The 27,464-nt window shown below is 39.4% G+C and overlaps 1 protein-coding gene across 1 annotated transcript in view; it reads left to right on the top strand.

Annotated features, from left to right (window-relative positions):
* Positions 1-2,642: 2,642 nt before the first annotated feature.
* Positions 2,643-27,464, top strand: part of SH3D19 (SH3 domain containing 19) — a 47,668-nt gene continuing 22,846 nt past the window's right edge. The window contains exons 1-6 of the mRNA XM_009481726.2: positions 2,643-2,677; positions 8,096-8,136; positions 15,440-15,482; positions 16,722-16,869; positions 17,089-17,290; positions 17,902-18,894. Of these exons, the coding sequence (XP_009480001.2) occupies positions 2,643-2,677; positions 8,096-8,136; positions 15,440-15,482; positions 16,722-16,869; positions 17,089-17,290; positions 17,902-18,894 (1,462 nt within the window). The remainder of the gene's footprint in view (positions 2,678-8,095; positions 8,137-15,439; positions 15,483-16,721; positions 16,870-17,088; positions 17,291-17,901; positions 18,895-27,464) is intronic.

Genomic DNA, 27,464 nt, shown 5'->3' with positions numbered 1-27,464 from the left:
TTTGATTACTGCTCTGAAGTCTTTGAAGTCTGTGTGCTTGCAAGCGCCTGAGCATTCTCCTCCAGATTCCTCACCTCCAGCTCATGCATCCTCTGGGTCCTGCTGGGTGTTTGCTCTTGCAGTCAACACCCTTTAGTTCCTGCTCATTCCTCTCTGGAGCCATACTCTGTAGTGTTTCTATTCCTAAGCTTCTCAGCCTCTATGTTTTCAAAAGGCAAGACGAAATACACCCATCTTTTCATTTCTTTGGGTGATTTCCCTCCCCATCCCCTATTCTTTTCTCTTTGTTGATCTGCAGGTAACTGGCTTAGTAGGGATTTAAGATACTCACTGTTGTAAAGCAAAGTGTTATCTGTTTTGTTAGTAAACATTATTTATGCTTCTAGCCATATGAGGACATTCACATACCACTTTCCTCCTTTACAAAACTTCAGAGATAACCTTAGCACTATACTTGTACATTCTATAAAGTACACAGACACAGAAGAAAAGCTAATGTCTGTACTCTATAATAGTTAAAGCCCTGTAAAGGTGTCTTGAATCCTGTGGATCCAGATCTACAGGTTTTCTTTATGCCTTTGTCCTGCTCATCCTTCATGATGAAACCAGGTTTTATTCATCTGTGATGTCAATTACAAAGGTTCTGGAGCTCATTCACCCACCAGATTGTATTTGATGTACAGAGATGTATGAAGCAAGCAGAATGTCCTGTCAGTGACTAGAGAGGGCTTTGATTTACTGACTGAAATGCTACTGCAAATAATTGAAACAAAGAACCATTCTTCAGAAACAAGCTTTGTTTCGTATTGTTTAACTGAAGAAGTAGGGCACTGTCATCTTTCCCCATTGCAAATGCAGAAACTCTGTAGACTTTAATGGTAAAGAATTTCCATCAGAAGAAGATGCAGTTTACAGTGAAGTTCTTTTAGCTGAAAGGGCTGGTTCTTCCCTTCAGTTTTTTAACCCGTAGTTTTGTGTCTGAATATAGTGCTGGCTGAGCCCAAATATCCTGTCACTATCACTATGACAATTCAGTGGTACTTGCATTTACATTTAATGTGCTGCCTTGCTATTATGCTATTATTAAAATTATAGGTGCTTTCTACTGCTAGAAATATTTACTACCAAGGTTAAATTGTCATTAAAGCATAAATACTATTTATCAATTTTAATCAAAACATACTAGCAGGGCTATCAGAACAGTGAGTAAAAACATGTTGATAGATGGCATAGAGGAGAATCTTCTTAGCTGTTACAGGAGGGCCAAACTCTTCAATAAGCAGAGCCCTCTGTTCTTGTACCATACATTTTATTGGGAGCTGAAATCAGTAAATATACAGTGAAGACTGAGAATAACTTGAATCATGGTCTGAGGATTTGCCTTTCTGGAATGTGTGCGTTCATACAGTCTTCTTCAGGGGCAAGGTGCAGTTCAGCTCAGGTTGTCTGAAAGAAAATGCTAGGGGAAATCTGTCTAGCATGTCTGTAGCTCTGGATCAGGAAAGTGTTAATTCAGGGTACACACAAGCTGGGTGACTCAGATTCACAAAAAATTTGGGAGGTGTTTCAGCTTCAAGATCTAAGCTGGACATTATTAAGTGTGGAAGCTGTTGCAACCTCATGACTTCTAGTTTGCTGTGAGAACTGGAGTGTGAAATGTTATCATCTGCTGCCATGATCTGTTTTGACTTTCTGCCTGTGTTCTGCCTTAAAATTGAAGGTTCAGTTGCTGAAATATGATCCCCAAGTATGACAGTGACAGGCACATGAATATGTAATAAGTGGTTGAAGAAACAGCTAGAGAGCAATTCCTGAAAGGATTTCCCTATGCTGATCAACGTGAGCGGTTTTAATTAGCTGAGCAGCTGGATTCTAGCTGCTTCTTAACTACATCCTCACTTGTCCAGACAGCGGGAAGTTGCAGTTGTGGCATTCATTATGTGATGCAGAAGTAGACATCCTCAGCATAGTGATAAGGATTGAATTGTCACCGGACTTAATTACTAGTTCAGGATTACCTGCTTTTGGGGCTGGACCCAAGAGAGAAGTAAAGATGTAGCAGGGTGAGTCTGATTTCCTAGATGACCAGATCTGTGCTGTTGAGCATGTGATTTCTTAGGTGACTGGATCTTTATTAGCCTTCTGTACCCACAGGGCCCTGACAATACCCCATGATTTAGCAGAGAACATGAGAGTGCGTCTTCATTTTACAGAGAGACCACTCTGGTGCCAGGCTGCTGCCAGCTGCTTTTTTCTGGTGCTTGTCTGATCTCCCAGTGAGCCAATCTGGATGACCAGCACTAACAGGAAAAAAAAGAGTGGATCAACTGGTACTGAAGGGTGAGAAGAACAGCTGACCTGAGGCACAGCCAGCATTTGGTGATTTGCTGTCAGATTAGCTGCAGAGTCAGGGATTTAAGGTTTGTTTTTGTGAGTAGAGGCTGAACTGCTTACCCCAAGGACTGCTGCTGGCTTCCCCAGCTGTCCGCTCCCACCGCTTCTCCAGTGTCGTCCTGGTGCTTGTGTGGCTCTGCAGCCAGCTGGAGCAGTTGGCCTGTCTGGCCGAAAACTAATCGGGATGTTTGGGATGGGATTGTTTGTTGTTAGCAAAATCATGTGGCTGATCCAGCAGACTTGTAACCATGCCTGCACCAACACAAGAGAGTTGGCGGAAATGGTGAGCGTGGGGAAGGTGGCACTACTGGCTGCGTGGTCTTCGCTTCTCTTACATTAATGGGGAAACTGCACTCAGAGTCCGTGTGCCACGTAATCTAATTTACACATATCAGCTGGAGGACTGGGAGTCCTCTGCACTGGAGGCATTGAAGAGGCCAATCACTGTAGATACATTTTCAGTGTACATTCACTTAATCTACAGTATTAATACAGTTCTGTCTACTGCATCCACATCATAAAGATGGAATAGCTGTGACTCTTCTGTCCTAACTTTGCGAGCTTTTTGGTCGAACTAATAGGTCTGTCTTTGGCCCGCTATCAGGGTGGTGGTAAATCTAATCTTTTGCACCATCCCTAATTTACCTATAAAATTACGAACATCTTTCTGTGACTCAGTCTGCAGTGAAATCATTTAGGTGGCATTTTAAACATTTTGTGTTTGGAACAATGTCTTCTAATAAGTTTTAAAAATGTTACACTGTACTACACTGGCTGCTATAAAGATGGCATGATTTCTAAAGTAACTGAGAGGAATATATGATGCCTTTTATTAAACTAGTATTTTGCCTCACAGTAATTTCAACATCAGCTATTTAAAAATTCTTGGCTCACATTCCAAGAAGTCACAAGACATTAAAAATAGCAACATTTTAACTTTTTTTACTCTGTGTGTGTGTGTGTGTGTAAGGGTCAATAACCATCACAATTAAAAATATGTTAAAAAGCTTTTACACAGGTGTCTGAACCTAAGGACTGATACTTTAAGAAAAGCTTTGCATAACGTAACGTGAAGGATAAATTTTGCAACTTTGCCGCACGTACTTCCGTATATTCATTTTTTAGAACAAGTGATCATTCTTTTTCATTCTTTTCTTTTTCCCCCACCAAGCTTTTGTGTACGTCTACAGTGATGTATGAAAGAAGTGCAATCAGTTTTCCTGTAGAATATTCATTGTTATGTCAGTTTAGATAAAGAAACCAAAGGTTCTGTTTCTGATAAAGGGAGCAGGCGTTGTGGAGGACTGCTCAATTCCTGCTGAGAATCCCATGCAAGCCAATAAGAGAATGGTGGCAGTGGATGAAGGAGGGATGCTGAGACAGGGATGTGGCTTGGGATGTCTTTTGTATCACCAGCAGCACCACAACCCGCAGGGCAGAAGACTGTAGATAACCTGGGGAGACGCCCCGAAATGGCTACAGGTCTGCTCACAGGCAGAAGGGAGCAGTCAGGAGCTAGTGCTGCCTGTGCTCTCCAGAGGCAGGTAAAGCCCAGCACTCCTCTGCCTGTTTGCGCTCAGCAGCAGAGCAGGCTCACCATCAGCCAGCTGGTGGGAACATGTTTGGAGGTGCCCTGGGCTGGGCTGGAGCCACATCTGCTCCTGAAATAGCTAAAAGACGTGTGGGTGAAAGGTAGCCCAGAAACTCCTGGCCTCTTTGCTCGGCTAACATGTGACTTGAATGCTGTCCTGCTCCAGGCACACACAAATCTCTGCCTGCTCACTCGGAGATGCCTGTGTGATTTGAACTTTATTCCACTTGAACAGCACCTCCCCTCCTCTGCTGTGGGGGGACTGTTCAGGCGAGTGATACTTGCACAGTCGCTGTGTTGGGTCAGGAGTCACCCCGCAGGAGCGGGCCTTTGAAAAATACTGTAGCTACGCTGAAGTTGCGTTTGAAGGGAGACACTGCTCAGTGCAAGCAAAAGTGTTGGAGCAGAGCCCCTAATGAGAGAGAGACCTTGGTTTATAGACAGTAAGTGCACTTACTCCACTAAACAGTTCACAGCTCTTTTGCCCAGTCTAGTTTGTGGCAATTTTATTTCCCCAATACACAGACCTAAAATACGCTTTTGAAGTGTTTTCCTCAAGTGTGCATATTTAGAAAACCTGTCCTCAAAACCCAGAATAAAACCTGCCAGGGAGAGTGAGTAGGTGTTTAACAACTTCAAACACACCACTCCAGGTTCTTTATCTTTCAGAAATGGTGACCCATGGGACCCTTTTCATATTACTGCCGACTTAAAGTACCCAACTGCTTTCAGCATAGCAGGTACAGCAGCTTGCAGATCCCCTCCGAAACAGTTGAGTGGGTTTGTTTGGGTACGCAGAGGGCCGGACAGAGTTCCCCCTTTTGAGGAATGGGCAGGTGAAGCTCAATGAAGCTGCTGGCTTAGCTGGAAATGAAACAAAGTTTGTGCTTTAAATTAACAGTGAGCGAGGTCTAGGATAAATGTGCTCTGGTTGTCTGCTCCTGCGTGCTAAATCGTGTGGGGGATGGATGAATAGTTTGCATCTTTAGTTATTCCATATTAGGTATGGTTGGGGTGGTGTTGGAGCTAATGCTTCTCAGTCTTTAATGCTCTGAAACTTCGTGCTGTCTGCACTGTTTTCTTCCAGCAATATGAGTTTGGACTTTGCTTATGTGCATTGCAGGGTGACATAGGAGCTGCTGTCCTCCACCCCCAGGGGCTAGTTATTGTCACGCTGTCCCCTCAGGTGTTCTGATGTCACATCGGGGAAGTCGCGCTAGGACCAGGATCAGAGATCCCATGCAGATTAAACTTCTTCCCTCTTTGTTTTTCCTTGACATGTGCATCTGTGGGGATTTTGTGTGTGCTCTGGTTCACTGCTGTGCCTTATGGACAGGAGGAGGAGGTGGGAAAGAGGCAGGGACTCCATACAGTAGAGTAATTGCTGCAGCTCCTACCTCATCAAGTAAGAGAATTAAATTTGATTTGGTTATGTGAATTATTTGGATGCCTTGAGAGAAAATGTGTCATTAACTATGGAGCAGAGGAAGATATTAGTAACCTTATCACTTCTCGCTTTGCAAGACAGGACAAGAGACCAGAAATTGTTGCCTGTGGAACAGGGAGCAGTTAGCTCAGCGTAAGGTGTGGGCAAAATCACCAGCTGCCCCAAGAACAGCATCTTATTTAAATTACTGGGGTTTAGCATATAACAAAGTTATGGAATTTGCAGTTCCTTTACAGGGCTTCATGGGAAAAAAAAGTATTTCTACATCCGCTCCCATTTCCATGTTTTTAAAGGGCTTAAATAATTGTAAGCTCAATGTGAATCAAACTCTCATGGGGCTAGGAAATGTAGTGCTTTGCCAGAAGTTTGTTGATGGGTGACCTGGTAATGGAAGTCAGAAAAGAAAAACTGTCTGCTAACAGCTTGTTTTGCTTGTGAGCTCACAAATTTTCTAACAGAACCATGTTATCCTGGGTTCTAAATTACACAGGTAGTTGCATACTTGAACTGCCCTTGCTCTTGATATATCCATACTTCAGCTTCACTAGGTTGGTTTTGTGAAAGGTTTTGCTTCTTTGCCCTTTGCAGTTTGATTTTAAAATTGTTTTCTATACCCTTTTGGTCCTCCTGTTGCATGGAAAACTTGAGCTTTTGCCTAGATGATGACTCCTATGATTTCTATCCAAAAATACCTGCTCGTATCTGAAAGTGCTTGTCAGATTCTGAAGCAAATTGCAATGGGTCAAAGGGCTCTTGCCAGCAGAAGAACGAACTTAACTTGTTCCCTTTGGTTCTTACTGATACTTGAATATGCATACTTTATAGTTTTCTGAATTTCCTGTTATAAAACTTAAGTAAATCTCAAATTCTGAGTATAGAATGTTTTTGCTACTCTAGAAGATTTCAGATTCATGTTACCAGACTTCAGTCTCCTTCCTGTCTGATACTAAATATGATTAAAATAAAACCCTAAAGATTGGGTAGTTATTCACAGCAATGAAAGCAGAAGAATAATGCTTCAAAAATGAACATCCAAAAGAAAGAGACTTGAGTTACAAGGAATTAAAAAAAGAGTCTGGGGTACATCTGGGAGGAACATACAACTAAAAGTGTTTCTTAAAGATAAGGCTGCACTATGGTGGGGCATTTTGAAGGAAAATTAGAATCATTTTCTGCTGAGAATGCACAGTGAAAGATGACTGATCGAAATGTTTTCTAATAGAGCTTTGCTAGCTGTGTGGATAAGGGGCCAAGCTACATTTGAACAGTTTCTGAAACCAGACAAATAGGCATTGTTTATCTTAGACTAGCCAAAGTATTTCAGAAAACAGTTCAGTCAGAGCAACATTAATTTCTAGTCTTAATTAGTTTTCAGAATGACTGTAGAGAGGAGGGCATTTTTCAGCTGTGTCCTTTTTGACTGTCTCTTTCTTTTCTCCTCCAAATCCCCCTATTCTTCATCCCACGGGAGTAACTGCAGCCATCAGCAACTGCAGTGGAAGTGCATGCGGAGCTAAACTGAGCCCTGACAGAGTTGGTGTGCCGCACGCCTGCTGCAGGCAGAGTGAGAGCAGTGTTAAAACGCTAATGCCCTCCCCGTACTAACGTTCCTGCTGTTATACCGCTGATGAAGGCTGTGGTGGAAGGTTTCCGGAAAAGACTTGATTAGTACACCTTTCTGTTGTAATTAAGACATTGTATTAATTTGAACCAGATATAGCGTATTTCTTTTCAGCCTTTAAAAAGACTATTCAGCACTGCCAGAGGTTTCTGACCAACAAGTATTCTTTACCTGTTGTGTTTAAAAAAAAAAAAAAAAAAGAAGAAAGAAAAAAGCACAAAAAAGTCCTTTTCTGAAGTAGTTGTGTGTGTGGTTCTTTTTTTTTTTTAATCTCCTCTGTAGCTTTGCACAAGCGGCAGGTTATTAATACCATGTTCTTCAAGCTAGCAGCACTTTCTGAAAATGATAATCCCAAGGTAGTTTTGATTTTTACCTGCAAAAATAATAAGGACTGCTATATCTGTTAAATAAAACCTTCAGAAGAGAGGCAGCAGAAATCTTAGTCTTACCAAGAAAACAGATGAGTTGGCAAAAGGAAACATTTTTCTGTCGTTGTGTATCAACAAATTTTTGGTCATGTTGTCTTCCTGTCTAACCCCACCCACCAAGTTATTCCTGAAAAATGCAATCTCAATTGAAAGGGAAAATAAGTTGTTAAGTAATTGTTAAAAATATTTAGCAAAGGGTTTGTAGGTTTTTACTCGGCTGTGTAAGTTTTATTTATTTACAAGAATGTTAACTCATTAAATACTTATAATCTGAGAATATGCACACCCACATGGGCTCTTCTCCAAGTTTTCCCATCAGATGAGACAGAATGTGAACTTCAGCACAGACCTGAGAGGAAAAAAGGGTTTTAATAATTGGCTTTCTATCTTTGCAGAGTCTTGCAGCTAAGCTGTAACCTGGTTTTCATTAGAAGGGGTTGGGTATGGTTGTATACTCCGGGAGTTTTGGACAAGTTTCTGTAAGATAACAACCTAAGGGAAAAATGCACTTGGCAAACCCTTTACAATATATGGTGAATTTCTGCATGATGTTACTTAGTTGTTTTCTCTTTGAGACATTAACCACATTGTAATAATTTCTTTTCTTCATTAAGCCAAGGACCCTTGTCATCCATAAGAGCAGCAATCAAGAGATGTAAGTCTACTTTTCCTATTTTTTGAGAACCATAATATTGTGAGATTGCTCTGTCTTTGTTTTTAGTAGCTGGTTAACTTTATATGTGAAAACAAAGTAGCTAGCAGGCTTTTGGGGAGCTGTAATTTCTTTCTCACTCTTTCTCTTTTTTGCTTCACGTTCGACCACTGTTTTGCTTTGCTGATGGGCTGTTCCTTCTTGCCAGTTACTAATATTTTCTTATTTATGCACTAAATGCATTTGTGCACAGATGAGATCCATCTCTAAAGAACTTGGGTTACACGTGCCCAATTTTTAGTTCACTTGACAAAACAGAAGATTGTTCTATTTTAGTAGAATTCTGCAGCAACTGCTCATTGACTGTACTGGGGACAGGATTAGGCTCATGCACTGGGCTCATTTTGGAAAACAAAAAATTGTTTATAAATCTTGAATGAAAGTCCAAACCCTTCTTCCCTGATTTCATCATTAAACTCCTCTTTCCCTTTCCCTGCTTATGATATTTCCAGGCAGAGAGTTTCTTTAGCTGCATCTTCCAAAGTATTTTATGCTGTTTCTTTCTTCTGCTTTTCATTTTTATTTCCTTTCTGTCCATGATTTCAATTTCACATTAATGAAACAACCCTCAGGATTGTGCTATGGGGAAAAATAAATTAGTGTATGTACTACTGATTTGTTTCTCCTGGACCTATTAGTCAGGGGCTCATTAGTATGGATTAGGTTGGAGATAGTCAAAGAGGATCATGAAAGCTTTATTCAGAGCAAGTCTGCATGATACTGTAGTTAAAATGCAGCACTTCATCTGTGCTGTTGCTGCCATAGATAGGAAACTGTAAAACAGAGAGCACCAGATCACAGAGGGCCTTTTGTGGTGGAGTCAGAAATTGATTCAGACTGCCTAAGCCCCAGTACCCTGTCTAACTGGGAAACCATCTAACAGATCATTAGGCAATTGATATCTATGTCTTTGAAAATATAGTAGCAAGTGATACTTTGTTTTGAGGCACAATCAAGTGAAAAAAATCTAGTCAAGAAGCGCTGGCTCATATGTTATAACTTTATACTTAATAATATTAATATGTAAATAACTATGATGAAATATAAATACCATATGAATTATTCAGATGATAAGCTAGGAAAAAATCTCCATGCATATATCAAGACATTGTATATGAAGCCATAATTCTTTGTATGCCAGTAACCATACCTGTGGACAGACCTAAATAAAAATGGACCCTGAATAATTCCTAACTCCCCTTGCCATTAATCTGCAAAAAGCATGGTATTCTCTGGAAAAGTCTATTTTCCTAACGGAGTCAGAGATCTGTCTTTATTTCTTAATCACAGCTTCTGTGGGCTGTTTATCTCTAATTTTCAAGAAACATGATAGGTATGTGCAGAGTTTCAACTTTCCAGCCTGTGGACAATGCTTTATATGACTTTGTATCGGTAAGTCTCTCCCTGTCTCTTGGCCAAAGAAAAAGAGGGTTTATTTTCCTTTCAGCCACCCTGGCTACAACTCTGGATAGAAAGACAGTGTCATTTTGTTCCAATTGTTTGACAGCTCAGTAGAATTCAGAGAAGTGAACCAAACATGCTTGAAGAAAGCAAGCATGTGAACATGAGATGTGCTCGGGAGTAATTTTTTAATCTCAACTCTTCAAAAGTTACCCCTGGATTTTTAATGATGGTCTCAAGCCAGGACACACCACTAAATCCAGCTCCCACTGAAATCAGTGAAACTATTTCCTTTGATGCCAGCACAGCAACATGCACAGGAATGCCAAAGAAAGTAAAAAGAGGCAAGCCAAGTTCTGCAGTAGTGAGACAAAGGGGAATGATGTTTTTGCTTGCTTCTCCACTCTTCCAGAATAGGGTGGCATTAAGGAGCAGGGCTACAGAAACAAGTCTGCTGCCCTAAAATGTTGGAAGAACCTGCAAGCTTGTTCCATTCTTATTCTGTCCTAAGCAAATATGTGGCTGAATGAAGGATGTGTAACAGCTTGTATGCACTCTGAGGCTGTGGCTTCCCATTTGGCAATTTTGCAGCCATTTTTGGCTGTGGGTTTTGTTTGTTTTTCATTTTTGTTTTGTTTTGCTTGGGGGTTTCCTAGGGTCTTTTGGCTCCCACTTTTTCCCAACCAGATCAACTCCATGACCTCATTCTCTCCCCATCTGCACAAACATTTGGGCTGGCATAACACAGGGAGTGGTGCAGAGGCAGGAACATATAGCCCAAGGAAAGGTGTAGGAAGGAATGAAGTGCCTTCATAAATCATTACTGTCAAATTTGTGTGAAACTACAGGCTTGCTCTAAGGGAGTAGTTATGCAGATTTTATTCAGCAGCAATGCCAGCCTCTATGGTGCCCAGCAGTTTGGCCAGCTGTGAAGAGTATTTGCCCTCACTAGGGGTGGGAAGAGGAATCCCTGTCACCCCCCCAGCTTATTTTTGATCAGTTCCCTCACTGAAGTTGCGCAAAGAAGAACTGGAGCCAGGAAGCAGAGGCAGGAAACAGAGACTGCTCTTGGGGATGGCATGTTCCTTCCCCTGTGCTGCTGGTGGCCTGAGCCCAAGGCGAGCAGGTTCATGGAGATGAGATGGACAAAAACTATACGGAAAGTGCTTATTTTTTTATTTAACACTCTGAACTCACTTACCGTGGGGTCATATGAGTGCTAATGTTTATTCAAGAGGGGACTAAAGTCCACGTGTGGAACGGGAATTGGACATCACAATCTCTTTTAGCTATATTCAAGCATTAAATCAGCCCAGCTCTAATGTCAGACAACCTAACATTTCCCTGAGGTGCCTGGAAACAGAGCTAGAAGGAGCAAGACCTCCCCCTTGTGCCAAGAAATAGTTCAGGAGAAAAGCTTCAACTCTCTTACTTCAGAGGTGCATGAAAATGTCCGATAGTTTGAACCTCCACTTGTACAGAAATAGTCTAATCAGATCTTGGGTGAAATCAGACGTTTTTCTCTGGTTTTGGCTTGAGGATTACCTGATCCTTTTAGTGTTCCCTGAAGAAGGGCCTCCAAAGGCATGTGACACCTTTGGCATTGCAAAGACTGCAAGCGTGGCCTCTTGCATGGGACCATTCTGTCAGCTGAGCTCTTCTGGTGTGTTACTTTGTAGGTAAGGGAAGGAGTGTTTGCCCACTCTTGAGGCTGTCCTTGAGATACTGTAATGAATAACTTTTATTCCTAGGTGGCTATATAGTAAGAAGAATAACTTGTCAGTCTAATAGTCTACATATTTCATAGGACCGATGGTAGAAATGTCTAGCCCAGTGTTAGAAAAGCATTAAAAGAAGCTGTGTTTTTAAATATTAGCACACATCCTTGTTGTAGAAAGTAATGTTATTACTTTAAAACATATTAATAATAGGTAATATGAATTAACTGAAATAGTTCATTGGCAGCATTGTGTTTACTCACAGCTGCTGGAAGGGACAATAGATAAAAATCATCAGAAAAATTCGGTGTTTGATTTCCCACAAGGCTTGCAATATTTGAGGCTATGGTTCCAATCTTTAATGCAAAATGAAACTTGCTTATAAAACATGTCATTGCAGACATGACAAACATGTCATGCATGTCTGCAATGACAAAACTGTTCAGTATTTCATACACATTTGCTAATGGAAACATACGAATATTATTATGCAGTGTCTATCTTGTGAAGGCTCTCAGTGCTCACAGCAGGAAGGTATCTGAGCGGATCCCTGAATAAACTTTGTAGTTGCCTCTATACTGCCTTACAAGATTGCCTGAAAGACTGTAAATTCCAGCCCAGCTCTCTTCCAAAGACTCAAAAGTGCATGTCAGACTACTCTTGCTACCAGCTTGACTGTAGCATTGCAATTTATGGGTTTGTGGTATAACGGTGATTGTACTTATACAGGCATCTTGATCTCACACCTTAAAATGCCCCCTGCACCATAATCTGTATGTGTTTCACATACAAATGACATGCTAAGTGCACTTGAAAAGTAGGACCCAGAGAAGAAACAGTAGTAGAAAAACATTCGAAACATAAGTATACAGCACAAACTGAGTACCCTTTACCACTGCACATTCAACAATAGTTGGATAAAGCCCACTAAATAATGCTTGTAAGAAATATGTACAAAAAAAGAATCTATCAGTCACTGATCTGTCCTCTATTTACAGTATTACCATTAATCCTTTACTTGCTTAAATTCTACTACACTAGGTTAAACACATTTAGATGCCTCATTGACACTAAGAGATAAATAGTGACAATGTTATGAGTTGATTTGACATTTTTTTCTTTCCCCTGAGACCTATAAAGTTATAAGACAAAAAAGTGTGGCTTTTATGCACTGAGTTTTTCCTGTCCCACCTCTTCTTTAACTGCTGTGTTTACCTTTTACTTAAATACCACTAAGCATGTGCTTCTGGAAATGTCAAAAATTCTCACCCTGAGCATTTCTTAGTGTGGAAGTTGAGGACCCAATGGTCTTCAGTTGTCACTATGTAAACCAGCACTGAAATACATTTCCATTGACTCCCCTGATGGAAGAAACCTTTCTTAAATCTTAAAGCTGTCATAATTTGAAATCTGGGGTAAAAATTAATAGCATGCTTTTTCAAGGCAATCCACAAAGGGCGTGAAGAATAGACTTACAGGATCAAAAGACCACAAGGCCAGAAAAATGGCTGTGGGTTTTTTCTTTTGTTTTTAAATCAGGTGTGTGCTATATTTTAAAAATTCATGTCTTCTCTCACACACTTTTTAATTTAAATTCATTTCTTTGAAATGGTAAAGGAATAAAAGCTGTGCAAGTCTGGGGGCAAGTATTATTTAGGAAGTTTATATTTTCTTTTCCCTAGCATCTGTGGAACTCCAAGGAATACGTGAGAGCAGAAGATGCAGTAGCTTTCACCTCTGCTCCTACTGTGGATTTAAGAGCTTCCAAAATAAAAGATGTTCTAAAAGTGTGGTTGTTACGAAAATGTGACAGCAAAAAGAGGGGAGCGGTTGATGGAAGGAGGGAAGAACGTTGTCAAGATCCTTAAAAAATAAATGTTTCTATTAAATGTTTAAGTACCTGGTAGTAGCTCAATCCCATAAATGCCTGGGAGATTTTTTCTTTTTTCCAAACAGAATGAGCACATTCTGAAAACATATATGATGGCTTGGATATTAGCCCTTTTGAAGAGACATATTTATATCTACTTGTAAAGTTATTTTTATATAAATATTTTAAATGTGTTGTTTTCAAGTGAGTTTACTTGTTTACTTGAAATTTGGAGATTGATGGATTACATAGAAGCCTCACTGGAGTTTTTTTGCCTATGTTAAGAAAGGAAAAAGGTCTTTCAGACTTTTTGTAGAGTTTTCTTATTTGTTTGAATAACTTTAATAAGTAGAAGTACATTTAGAGCCTCACAGGAGAAAACACCATGTAGAATTTATCTAGAGATGAAGAAAGAATCAGAGAATTTGTCAGATTTATCAATTCGGTTTTACATCCCTCGTTAATTAGCTTTTATTTCTAATGCTCTTATCATTGTAATTTGGCGATACCCCAAGCAGTGGTATTGAATACATTTACCAAATGAACACTTTCTTCCATCCTCTTTGCAAAAGTAATCTTGGAATTGGTTGGTTTGGGTTTTTTTTTTCTTTAATGTGTGTATTAGAGCAATGCTGTGTTATGATCTCTGAAGAAGAAAGTGAAGGTGAGGTGTAGGGGATTTTCATTTCCTTATTTTAGCCAAACAATTTTTACAGAACTGCTTTAGGACATGTGCAGTCATGCCCAAAACTTTGAGGTTTGCCTCTTATTGGGGATCAACCTGCCTGCCCATACCTCTTTGGTAGGTGGGAGTATAAATTATGGGATTCCAGCTTCTTTGCATCTGTATCAACTCCTCAGTGTAACCCATTCTTTTTGGAAGGGAAAAAGTGAAGACCCAAACAAACCATGATTTTAAACTGAATAAAGCGTTCAAAGAGATTTGACTTCCCTCTCCTCATTCCTACAGCAGTCTTTGTTGAGCCATATAGCGGACATTTCCATATTCAGTTATATTCTTCATGGTTAATTTATTGCAAGGGAAACTTCTAAACAGCCATTGTTAAAATCAGCATGAGACTAGAAATAAAATCTGCTTCTATTTTAGTTTTTTAAGACACTATATTGTGAATAGACATTACAGTTGTCCTCTTAGAACACTGGCACGTGCGCTATCCTTGCGTGACTAACCCATTTGATCATGGTTTCTGGCACTATGAAGCCTTGGTTTGTTCTCCTTCACCTCCTCTTCCTCTTCTGTAACCCCTTCTTTTTTTCCTCTAGCACTCATGAATAGTGCACATCAAAAATGCCCTGTGGAAGAGGTATGTCTGGCACAACACTATGCAACTCTTGAATCAAGTATGCTTTGCTGATTTCAGCTAATGATGCTGTGATGGCACAGGAACAGCATAATTGTCAGCTTTTGCACAATAAGACTCTACCACTTCCTAAATTACACTTGCTATGCAAAAATTTGTCCCTTGGATAATTTCCTTTTCTCTCTAAAGAAATCAAAATGAAAATATAATGTGGCCATTGAAAAAAATTACTTGAATATGAATACGGCAAAAATAGAAAAATGAAGAGGTCAGGCTTCACTTATTTTATGTAACTTAAAACACATGGTTTGGGAAAAAAAAGTGTTGCTGACTTAATCCACAAGTGATTAAACTTTAGGAATTTTCTAGCTGGGAACATTTAATTTTTTCTTTTTACATAAAGGAGGGTGAAATAGCTTCTTAGATTTTGTGTCTTAGTACTTTTCCCTTCTCTAAAACAAACAGAAGAGACATTAAAAAAAAGATTAAAGAACACATTTCAGAAATGAGCCATCAAAAGCAAAGCCAGACGTGTTTAACACTTCTTTTTGTTTTATTCATGGATTGTTTTAACTAAAGAAAAAGAAAAAGAAGTTTGAACTCTAGGGTCACTTCAATGCAGAACGCAGGAACATGTGGTGAGGAAGAAGACAGAGGACAGGACTATCTCTCTTGGTGATAACTTGGACATAGAGTGACTTAAACTGGTTATGAAACTGCACCCTAAACCTTCTAAAAACTTCTCCTCATATTTAATACAAATAATTTTTTTTTTAAACTGGGCCACTCTTAAAATCTGTGATTTATGATTGGATGCTGTATGTTCTCCATTTAATTGGTAGTGGATCGGTAAGGGCACTGCTATTATCCTTATCTTATTGCTGTGACGGTATATTTTAACATCTTTAAAATTTTTATTTCTTTTCTTTAAATAGCTTCTCGGACCTCTAGCCATAGTGAACAGCAGAGGGATAGAAGGTATGATGCTGTTATTTATATTGCAATTCGGTGTTACTGTAAAACTTGTTTGAATGTGTCACGGTATTACTTTTTATGGCTTTCTCCTCTAGTTTATCTTTTTTCCTTCTCGCTATCCTTAGTGTGTTTAAAAATAAATTAGACTTGCAATAAAGTAAAAATGCTGTGATTCTTAAGCATGGGGTAGGTTAAGAGTTTGAGGAGTTTTCTCATCGACTTTTGTACATGTCCTCAAAAAAAGAATGCAACCAACCATCAAACCTCTGCAGAACTGTTTTACTTTCCTGACATCTATTTACAGGATCACTTCACAATGAAAATAAGCACACTTTCAGGCCTCATTCCAGTTTCTCAAAGGGTATCGAGAAAGGAGGTCACCAACCCGGATAGCTGGTGAACCGAGTCTGCCATTATTTCAGGTGTGAAGGGACTGTAGCCCTCTTTTTTAAATTCTTTTTACAGTAGTTTTAGAAGTTACGCTTCTGTAGGTTTTTTCTGTCAGCAGGCAGAGGCTTCTGTAGCAGACTCTTCATCCACTCACAAAACTCACTTCGCAAAGTGTATTTTGTGTGAGACTCTAGATTGATCAGTGGTACTCTGGGGGCCATGGTCTGGGAGCGTGAGCCATCACTGCAGCTTATGCTCTAAAACAGTTGTTAGAGTGATGAAACAGGGGTAGTACCTATGGGTCCTTAACTGTCACAGAAGTCCCTGTTGTACGAGATGCTGTAAGCAAATAGGCCCTGTCCCAAAGGCCTCGTGAGGCTTGCTCTGCCCCACTTTAGCACAGTGGGAGGTTTCCTTAGAGGTCTGAGGATAGGCAAGCTTTCAGGTAGCCAGCCAGAAGCAGGTTAACTATCCTAACTGTTTTCACATTGTAGCAGGCTAAGAAGGACAAACACATGATTAGTTCTCATTATCCCATGAAGACTAAGACTTCTTCCATCTAATTGAGTTACACTTGTGTTTAAGTACTTTAAGCATGTAAATTATTGCACTGAAGCCAATAAACCTGCTTTTTGGCTTAGGCATTTAATTAGGTGCTTTGAATGGAAGCCTAAGTGCTTGTTAGAAAGGTCAGGTAAGTTACTTTTAAATCATAGAAAAAACATCTTTGGTTAAATCAAAAAGACCTGAGCTATTTTGATTTCCCATGCTGAGAGAACCTTGGTCTTTTATACTTACAAGAACTATTTTAAAATGTTTTAGGTAATTATTCCCCTTTGTCTTCATTTCCAGGCGTCCTGAAATTACAATAGTTGCTGCTGAACCCCTCCGGCCATCCTCCTGGTTTCCAGGTGCAAGCCCTGTCACTCCTCAGGGATTAGGATTCCCTTCTGCTTCATCTCATGCTCAGTGGAGGAGAAATGAGCATATTCCAGCTGAGGTGAGCGTGAATTTACATGAGGTGTGTTTGATTTACAAAGGTAAAAAGCACATTAAGTTAGAGAGGAACAGTTTTTGCTTGCTTAGACTTTCATCACATTGAATAAAAGACTATAGCAATGTTTTTTTCCTCTGCCTATGTTAATTTAGTATTTTTAATTTTTTTTTTGTAAAGGAACACATATGAATATACATTAAAATTTATCTATCTGTTTTGTAGCTTCCACCATCATATGAGCAGGTGATAAAAGAAATCAATCAAGTGCAAGTCAACACAACAAATAACAATAATGCTGCTGCTCCTAGACATACCACTACTTCTGCAACACAAACTGACTTTCCAGAGGAACTAATCAGCCATTTGCCAGGAAGTAATGTAAAAACTTGTGTGCCTACACACTGGGAATCTGCAGGCTACCCAGGTGAGGCTGTTTTGGATTTCTCATTGATGAAAACCTTACTCAGTCTCATGAAGATGTTCTTTATTATTGGTCTGTGCAGTATTTAATATGAATAACAGTTAAATTTCTGTGAATTATTACTGCTGTAAATTTCTGTAAAAATCCTCTCTTCTGAAAAACTACCATGGCATTCACAGTCAGACTATAATTAAATCTTGAAAGTTTTGCTCACTTCAGCCATAATGGCAATTGCTTTGGGGCCAGAGGAGCTCAGATGTCCAATCAGAATAGCAGCAGTGTTACACATTCAGACTGAAAAGTATGCAAACCAAGCTGGGGAAGTTACTGTATTATTCTTTGGTCTAGATGTTGCTTGCATGCCCCTCATGCTGCAAGCTAACAAGTAGTTTTGAACCCACAATGTGTAGATACCATGCATTTTGGCAATCTTCAGCTTCTTCCTAGAGTTCATATATTTTTTCATTTATCTTTTTAGAAAGAGCACTGCAGTTTCATAAGCAGCAGTAAGTTCTGAATGAAAACCATCACGTTTATCATCCTGATGGCTGTCAAAAAATAACATAAATAAAGTGTTCTGGAATAGATAACTAAAACCTTTTCTTTTCTGTTAGCAGGGCAGAGTCCTCTTAAACCTCCTAGGCCTTCTGCATCTCTCCTGAATAAGTCTCCTTCAGAAAATAAGAATCCCTTAATAGTCTTTGAAACTTCTGAAGGTCAGAGGTGCCAAGAAAATCCCAATGCTGTGATATGTCCTGTGCCAAAGCCAAGAACAAGAAGCAATCTCAGACCTGTGGTCAAAAATACTGAAAGTAAGGTAGACAATGGAGAAGTGACCCAGTCTACCACAAAAAGGCAGCAACCTCCAATTCAGCAGTCACCTCTCTTGGATGACAGCTTACTAGACAATCACTTTGCCATGGACAGCATGAGTACAGAAAACAGCCAGAATAGTATTGTTTCAAGGATCAAAGTTTTTGAATCCCAAGGAACTAATGATACCTCAGGATTATCAAAAAAGCCAGAAATTGCCCCTCGTTCATTCACCCCAAGACCTGTTGCTGCAAAGAAGCCAGTGGTTGCTCCAAAGCCAGGGGTAAGCAGAATTTCAGGAGACTGGGATGCATGGACAGAAAGCAAATCAACACCTTCCAAGGAATTGCAGCCTCAACCTGAAGTAGCTGGGAGCAGTGTTGTAACCAAACCTGAACTGCCAAAGAAGCCAAAACCTGGCCTTGTTAAAAGTAGTAGTAGTGATTTTCTTGATGCGAGGAGTGGATCAGTTGCAGAGAACAGCGATGGACAAAAGAAATTTCCTGTTCCTGCTCCAAGGCCTCTCGTTCCTAAAAAGTCACGTTACGCAGAAAATCCTGCCCTTTCTTTGGCCTCACTAAAACCAATTGCTGCTCCTCCACGGGCTTCTGTATCTGCCCAAGAAAAAGTTTTCAAGTCTCTGGGGGAATTGTCACCTGCAGCCAACTCCTCAGCACCTGCTTTGCAAAATAAACTAGATGTGGAAGGAGATCTAATCAGTTTTGATGATGACGTTTTGCCCCTGAGTCCAGCTTGTGTCGTTAAAGATAGCGTCAGTTCTGAAGCAGCAGCAGGTAAGAAGAAATTTTTTTAAACTGTCACTGTGGTTACTCTTTGCAGGTGTATGATCCTGGGTGAGTTACATCTACCTGTCTTGACGGGGTTTATGTGTGTATTTGAAATTCTTGGGTTTCTATTATGTCAAGACCACTATGAAATGACTTGGATTTTGAGACTTGGGAGGTTTCAAGGCTATATAAATCTCAGGACTTGCCTGCTGGATTTATTACATGATTAATAAAATAATGATAAAAGACTTGATGTTATATGCTAGATGTCACCTCCAGAATGTATCACAATTCTCTCTGGGGAGCTTGGGACACCTTATCTCCCACCATCTAATCTGACTAATTTATTTGATTGAGTCCCTGAAGTTCTGTAGTGGAAATCTAGTCATCTAGAGAAACAGCAATGTTTGTTGCATTTAGGGAAACTTGTGATGAAGCATACTGGAATACTCTGTCCATCTCACCAGTGCCTACTTATTTTCTCTTTCCTATCTTTGTGTCTTGTCTTGTCATGTAACTATATGCTTGTTATGCAACTTTAATTTTTTCTAATAAGTGAAAATAATTATTTCATATGGACAGATTAATTACTACAACTACATCCCTTTCATAAACCTTGTTTGATTCCATTAAGCACTTGGGGTCGATTTTTTTAACACTGTTTTAGGTAGTTTAAGACACAGGTGGGTGTTGGGCTGTCGTTAAATTTTATAGCAATGGGTTTTTCCCTCTTCATATTGAAGTATGTCCTGATACAGCTTACCAGCCCCATTGCAATCCAGGGAGAGTTCTGCTTTAAAACGGATAGTGTGTCACATAAAATGCTTGTTTAAGGGACTAACTATGATTTTTAATCTTTTTTTTTGAACCTCATTTATCATTAAACATCTCAGCTTTCTGAAGAGAGAAGCATAGATACTGTGTAGTTGTCACAGTAAATCAATATTAATGATTGTTAACAAATGTGATTTCTTTACAGTTTGTGGATTATATCTTTAGATGAAGTTCTGATTTGTTATTGTTTCTCCTCTGTATTGGCATAAAAACCCCAAGGAAGATGTAGAAAGTCCCTTAAAGCCCTAAACTGTTAAGATCAGTATGTACGGACGTACAGATCACAGGGAAGCTTATGAAAGCAGTGAAATAAGGCAACAGAAGATCCTGCAGGAGGGGTGATTAGCTCAACATGGATACAAGTCCATTTTTTTCTTGGACTGACAGATTCCAGGAACACTGCAGAAGCTGTACCAAGCCTGGAAGGAAGCAGGACTACAGGGTGACTGGAGAGGCGTTTTGTACTTATATCAAGGAAGTGTATGACTGACAGTGTCTAGCTGGGAACAGAGTCATGATCATTGTGTCTGGAGACTGGAGTTGTGGAACAGCCACTGTGCATGTGATGGTTTTAGAAGAGAGTTAGAAGCATGAGGGATTCGTCTTGTTTTTCCTAAACTTGTAGTTTCAGTCATTTTGTTCTGATTAATAGATGCCACAGAGGGAAAATGTAACTGTTCTGAGTAGTAGGCAAGAAAAGAGAATACTTACATTTTGAAAGTGCATAAAAAGGAAAGTGATGTTTTGGCTATGTACACTAAAAGACTGCCTTTCCCCCATCCTGGAAAAATGAAATAACATTAATTCTTCTGTTAAATCAGAGGTTGAGTGATCCCAAATGAAAATCACCTAAAAAAACAGCTTTCATGATGAAGTGGTAAGAATGTCAGTCTTCGTCTTTCTGGTTGGTGTCCTAGGTGTTATTCTTGATTTAATTAAGAAGAAAATACTTTCCATTCTAATAGTTAACAGAAGAATTATTCAGGTAGTAGTTTCCTGACTTCGAGTCATCTGTTCATTATTTTATTCGTTCAATAAAATCGCATCTTTGCTGCAACCCCTTCTTACCTACTAAAGAGAAGAAGGTCTGACAGCGTTATCACTTTATTACACTGTAAAATTAGGATTCATTCCAGATTTTTGCAGGCATTTGTGAGCTGAAGATCATATCCTGTACTCTTGATTACTAATGCGGTGCTCTGTCTTGACAAAGCATCCACAAGAAGAACACTGGCTTTCTGAAAAATGAGGCAACACGGAGCAGTAACACTAGCTATTTCTCATCTTCCCATAGGAACAGCTTAGGATTTGCAGGATGAATCCACAGTAAAATGTTTTGTAAAGGCAGGAAGAGAAGCTCTAATCTTGCTCCCAGTTCCCCAGACCTTCGCATTTCTTCCATATTTGTCATTGTCATTACTTAGCAAAATGACAGTGCTGTGCTTGTTGTTATAGCAACCCTAGGAAAGGAAGAAGGCTTTTATGCAGTGGTGTTTAAAACTAAGTACCAACAGCTTGTTTGTCAAAGAGCAGTGTTATATCACAGATTACTGCGCTCACAAAACTTAAATTTTTTCTGATACGGCAAAAAACACGTCTGGTACTTAGACTAATGTAAATAGAACTGGATGGATCGATCGCTGCTGCTACTAACGCCTGATGCAAAAGTAAGAAGGTGAAGCGTTCAGCTGATGATGGGGAGGGCGCAGAAGTTGAAGTGAGCATATGAATGAAAAGGTGAAACAGGCAAAAGAAATTCAGAGTCTCCACAGCAATTTAGTTGACTGACATAAGACATCAGCTTCCTCTAACAGAATGCTACCATCTCCACAGCAGTGAAAGGTATTTGAATATTATTTATGTGCTAAGATCAACAGTGTTGGCAACAAACCAGTTTATAGTTTCACCAGTTTAACTGTCAGTGTTTAACTGGTACTTTAACTACCAAAGCTAGCTGGATCATTTTCTTTCAAGTTTACCTCAGGCAATCCCATGGGCTTCATCAGTGTTTGACAGCATCTCCAACAGCACAGCTGTCAGTAGAGTGGACTTGCCCTTATCCAAACATTAATGATTTTATCTTTGCCCAACCTATATGGAGAGGGGGAACTGTTCTGGTGCAAATAGAGGCTCTGGGTACCGAGATCCCTTTCCAAGCTTTCAGCATCCATGCTGCCAGATGAAGTCTGTGGGAGCTTTGGAAGCTCAACAGCTCTGAGATTCAGAGGTGAACGGTGGCAGAACCTTGCATCCAACTCATGTCTCTGATGCTGGCCCAAGGGAAGTGCCAGGAAGGAGAAGTCAGGAATGATAGATCTGTAGAACTGCTCCTTTCATCAGCAGCCAAAATCGATGCCAGTTTTAAGTGCCATAATTTTGGACTCAAAGGCTAGAGATAGTGTTCAAAGCCATTTGTATCCTAATGAAATTAGTCCTGTTCAAGTCAGTCATTTAGAATGTGAAGGCATCTGTTTGGGACACTAAATCTTGAGGTGCTAATGCTTTGATGACAGTTGTGATATTTTGGATCATCTGGGGTATTTTTACATTTCTCCTGTAGCTGATAACAGGGATTTGTGCAGTTCCTGAAGGTTAAAAGTTTCAGTAATCTGTCAGGTTGGCTCTCTTTTCACTAATCCATTTTTACAAAGGCTTGGAAATGAAATCCAAGTGCAAGTTGAACTGAGTATAAATTCCATGGCTTCAGAAGATCTATGATTTTACCCATAACTTGTATTAGTTGCTATGTTAAAGCATGTAGTGTGCCTGCTTGCTGAATGTTCCGAGAATGTATGTTTTGGACAAAGAAAATAAGGTAACAGTGCATTTAAAGCACATATTTAAATTAAAACCTGGAGGTGATCTTGCTAGAATGTTTTCATTCCTTTTTGTGTGTGGAGAGTTACTCTCCTCTCTTGTCTTCTCTCTCTCTAAAACAGCATATAATTCCCTGATTGCTCTATGCCTGATATACCAGAATTCAATTTAAACCAAATGCTTTGAAAAGCAGTTCAGAGAAAGCCTTACTTTACCAGCAGCAGACAGCTCTCTCTTTTGATATCTTCATCGTATTAATGTACTTCAATTCTAACAGCAATATGACTACTACATTTCTTAATTGTTTTATCTATCTAGCTATGTATCTATCTGTCTATCTAACTGCTTCACTGTAGTATAAAAGTTCATTTCTGCCTCTATGGCAAAAAAAACCCCAACAAAACCAGTGCTGCTATCCATTTATATGTATTGTTCCTTCTTGTGGCATGAATGGTGGAATTTGTGTGACATTGTAGTCAATTCAGAAAAACTGCTGCTTGAGTAACTCCAGATTTGTCTGCTGTGGCGATATTGCCCAGCTGCTTGTTTTTAATTGCTTCCTCAGGAAGGAAAAGAAAAAAAGAACTGAAATATTTCTAACTGGTAGATTAGTCCAGATGTATCTTCAAAATAATGCAGCTTTTCTTAGAGTTCTGCTGTGTTACTTCCGATGACTCTTGTTGTGGTTATTTTAAAGTTACCTGTCTCCTTTTTTACTTACTGCCAAAAGTATCATCCCCAGAAAAGAGTGAGTTGTCTCCTCCATTTTAGTCTGTTATTTGGCTTAAACCCTTGACAAAAACAGGTTCACCTGAAGACATGTTGCTGTGGGGTGGAATAGTGGAGGTATGGGTCTGTGCTGTGTCCTGTTGGTTTTGCTGCAAGATTGGCAATCTGCAGCAGAAGTGGTAAGAAGCATCCATTAACTCTTCAGATGCTACAGATATTTGCTTAATAAACATAAATCAGAGCCTTCAACGAGCTTCGAAGGGACTCCACTGTTACCACAGGAGACGGCCTTATATCTAGTTTCTGCAAACAAATAAGTTTTTAAAATCATAGCTACATAATAGATGAGGAACTCTTTAGCTTGTCAAACATACATGAATTTGCTTTTGAGTTCCATGTCTATAGATGCTGTTAAGTATTACATAAAAGTAATAATGTTCTTAATAATGTCTACTCTGATGATTAAATCTGTTTATTTTACAATAACACTTAAAATGCAGATATCTTTTGATCAGAAAGATTTTCAAAGAATAACAAAATGCTTATTTAAAAGAAGTGTTTATAAATAAAACTATTTTTTCCTTTGCTGAAAGCATGTGAGATTCTTGCAAGAGGGTAGGTAGGTATTTTAAACAACATTATAAATTCCCTTGTCCTTCACATTTTCATTAAAAAGATTTTGTATGCCCTACTGCTTTCCATCACCCGTCCTCTGCTTTGGAGACTTCCAGCTTGCCTGTTTTGGGGCACTTGAATCTCTTGCCAATGAACAAGCATTTGTTCACCTGGCAAGAGTGGACAAGGCTGTGTTTCTTAATCTCCAGGGTAGTTTGGGGGTTTGGTTTTTTGTCACCCACGGTATGTCCAAATACCCTGTGGCATCCAGTTTTTGAAGTTAGACCAGGTTATGCAACCAACTGCCAACAACATGACCTCATGGCTGACCTGTTCTGGGCAGGAGGTTGGATTAGAGACCTCCTGAAGGCTCTTGCAATCTGAACTATCCTAGTCTTACTTCAACTAGCAAAATAGATTAATGATGTAGGAATAGCGTCCAAACTCTCGTATAATAACTCATGCTGGTATAAGCAGTCCTTTTGTGCCAAAGGCGGTATAATTACTGTCACCTTTACTAGTATGGACAAGCTAGCAATGAGCCAAACAGTTGTGCTTTTAGATACACACAGATAGTAAGCAGACATTCCTGCAGTTTGAGAGAGAAGTGCTGGAAGTTTGGAAAAGGTCCATTTGTGTCTGTCTCTGTGTACGATGTAGCACTGTAGTTTTCCACCCCATAAATGCTTGTATTGCCATTAAGTGTTATAATAGCTCAAGAAATTTTGCTGTTCTAGTAGTAGATTTTATTTTATCTGCTCTCCAACTTTCTAACACTGTGGCTGAGATATTTCATTGCTCAGTTAAGGACATCCTGCATTTTCATCAAGTACATTTAGGTTGGGTCTTCTGTTGCATCTCTCAGCAATTTTTTTTCCAATATTTTCCAGAGAATATCAAACGCTACCTAATTCTTTGACTTTGTGCACTTTTGTCGTACTGATGGCTAGGCTCCTTCTGCAAACTCCACATGTATCCTGTAAACATCATTCATTCTTTGGGTTGGACTCGTTCCTCAAAAATAGTGATCGCTGGCCTTGAGTCGCCTTGCTTTTTTGTGGTGATCTGTCAGATGTCAGCAGTGAACAGGGAGCAATGCCTAAAATTTATGCAAGTAGTTCACTACATTTTCTCTGCTCTGAGTAGCAATAAATGTTGCTGGATACATTCTTCCTGTGCTGAAGTCTTTGCACAATTCTTTTTAAAAAATCTTGTTAATGTGTGAGAAGTTTGAAATTTCTGTTCTGGCATCTGGACATAATGTTTCTGGGAGGAAAGATAATCCTCAAGATAAGACTTTCTGAAATTACTGTGTGCTTGCTCTGGTGGTGTGTGCTTTTGCTAAAACAGCATAAGCAGGTGCAGAAATAAAATTAATGCTTCGGCAACCACATTGGAAAAGCTACTTATATGTAAAGGTTGTTACATATAAGAGATTTTTACCAGCCCGCTCAAGTACTTGTCTGACTAAATGTGCCATATCGGATAAAGCAAATCTCCTTGGCCTGATGAACTATAAATCTTTGAATGAAGCAGGATCACACAGTCTGTTCATAGCCTCTACCAAAATAACTGGGCTGGTCATGAAAAAACTCTGTGTAGACTGGGGAGGAAGAAATCCTAGAGCGTTACGATAGCAGATTTGCTTGTGTCTGCTCCAATTTTAAGTCTGAAGCCATACTAAGTCTACTCCTGAATACTGTATTCCTTTTATTTGAATGACCTGGTCTACTTCCCCAGTGTTAGGAGAATGCTGAGAAGACTTGAGTTTCACCTGAGCTTACTTTCAGGTGATACACAGATTACATCCTGAAAGAGCCTGGATCCCATTCTCTCTCTTTTTTCTTTTTTTCCTTTTTCCTTTTTTAATTTCCCAGTCTATTAAAAGATAGGTCATGACCAGATCATGGGAATTTTCCATGCAGAGGAAGCTGCAAATTGCGTATTTTGAGAAAGGTGGTGTAGTCCATGTTATTCTCTCTGGATCAGAAATACCATTTCTAAGAACAATGAACTGTTAATTTCGGTGATGAAAAATATTGGGGAAAACTGAGATTGGGAAAATCACCGATGCTGGAATTTAGGTAGAATACCTGTCTAATATGTCTGCTTATAGTTGTAAATAGGTTGAGAGTTAGAACATCTGAGTGCACATCCGGTTTTTGGTTGTAGCATTTCACAGTATTTCTTGAGCATGGACCCCATTCCTCTTTGGGATGTTATCTGTCAGGTTTCCACTGAGTCTCCAGCTGTATTACTAAGAGGGGTCTGTTATTGAAAATCTTTCCCCAAGTATGGGGGGAATGCTTCCACAAACACCAGAGTGTCATGGGGCTAGGTTTTAATAAAACCATTTGTTGATGAGGTTTGGCTCTATCCTCTGTTCCTGGAAGACCCCGATAACAATACTGTTCTGTGTGAAGAGAATGTGTGAGCCTTGCCTTTAACACCTGATGTAGTTTTTTGAATTAAACATTGAAAGTAGACACAGTTGCATACATCTCTAGTGGCAAGTGTTGTAATGTCAGCATGAACACCTTTCATACTACGTTGTTCTCATATGTACTGAGAGTACTTCTTGCAGGACTGAGCATCTTAACAGCAGATATTACTATTCTGTGCTTTTAGCTCTCCACATGTAATTTGTCTGGAGATTCCCCTTGTTGCTATCTATTGTATCTATTACCATCTTACTATGACTTACTTAAAGACTACCAATAAATATTTCAGAAAGATATCCATCTGTCCTGCTCACATGGGCCAAACCTAGTGTTTGTTCTGTAACCTCCTAATTTTTTATTTTAAAAAAGGATGGTAAATGAGAGTGGAGGGAAAAAAGCTCTTTCTCCTAAAGTGGTAAAAGAAAGAGATGATATATGGAGTATTTGAATATACAGCTTTCATATGTCTTTCCTGTGAACAAGCACAGTAATATATGTTGTCACATAAACCTTTGAAACAGAAGCTGTAGAAAAGTGAGACTAAGGAAGACACAGGCTTTAAGCATTATTGTACAAGTTTAATAAAAAAAAAATTGATAGGAGTCTGTTGATATGTGTTATGAAAAACGCCTTACAGATTAATTTCCTCGAGCTGAGAAGCTTTAAATGAGTATATTAAGAATTCTGTTTTCACACCTCCATGAATTATGCTCAAACGATGCCCAATTGTTGTTAAACAACATAAAAATTTGATATGTTGTCAGTCCCATTGCACAAAGCAGCACAGTCATTTACTCAGCCAATTTCTGCTGCAAACCCAACACTGGGGAATGGAATAACACAAACAAGGTAATGAGTTTTAAACTAATTATGAGGTGACAACAGTATAATTGAACATAAGATAATGAGTGGAGAACTAGGGTTCATTGAATGGTTTTCTCAGCCCTAGAAATTACTTTTCTCAGACTTGAAAATTACTTCTCAGATTTATCAATTTGGAGACCTTTGCCAACTGTTGAATGGTCGAGAAAACCATTTCTATGCATAGCAATGATTAACAGCTGACAATCAGTAATTTTGTACAATTTTAAATCTCCCATAAATTTACAAGAATGCAGATCTGTGATTATTTTGGGTGTT

The sequence above is a fragment of the Pelecanus crispus genome, chromosome 4 (assembly GCF_030463565.1).
Source record: "Pelecanus crispus isolate bPelCri1 chromosome 4, bPelCri1.pri, whole genome shotgun sequence".
NCBI lineage: Eukaryota > Metazoa > Chordata > Aves > Pelecaniformes > Pelecanidae > Pelecanus > Pelecanus crispus.
The sequence above is the reverse complement of the archived record's forward strand: the minus strand, read 5'-3'. Positions and strand labels throughout refer to the sequence as shown.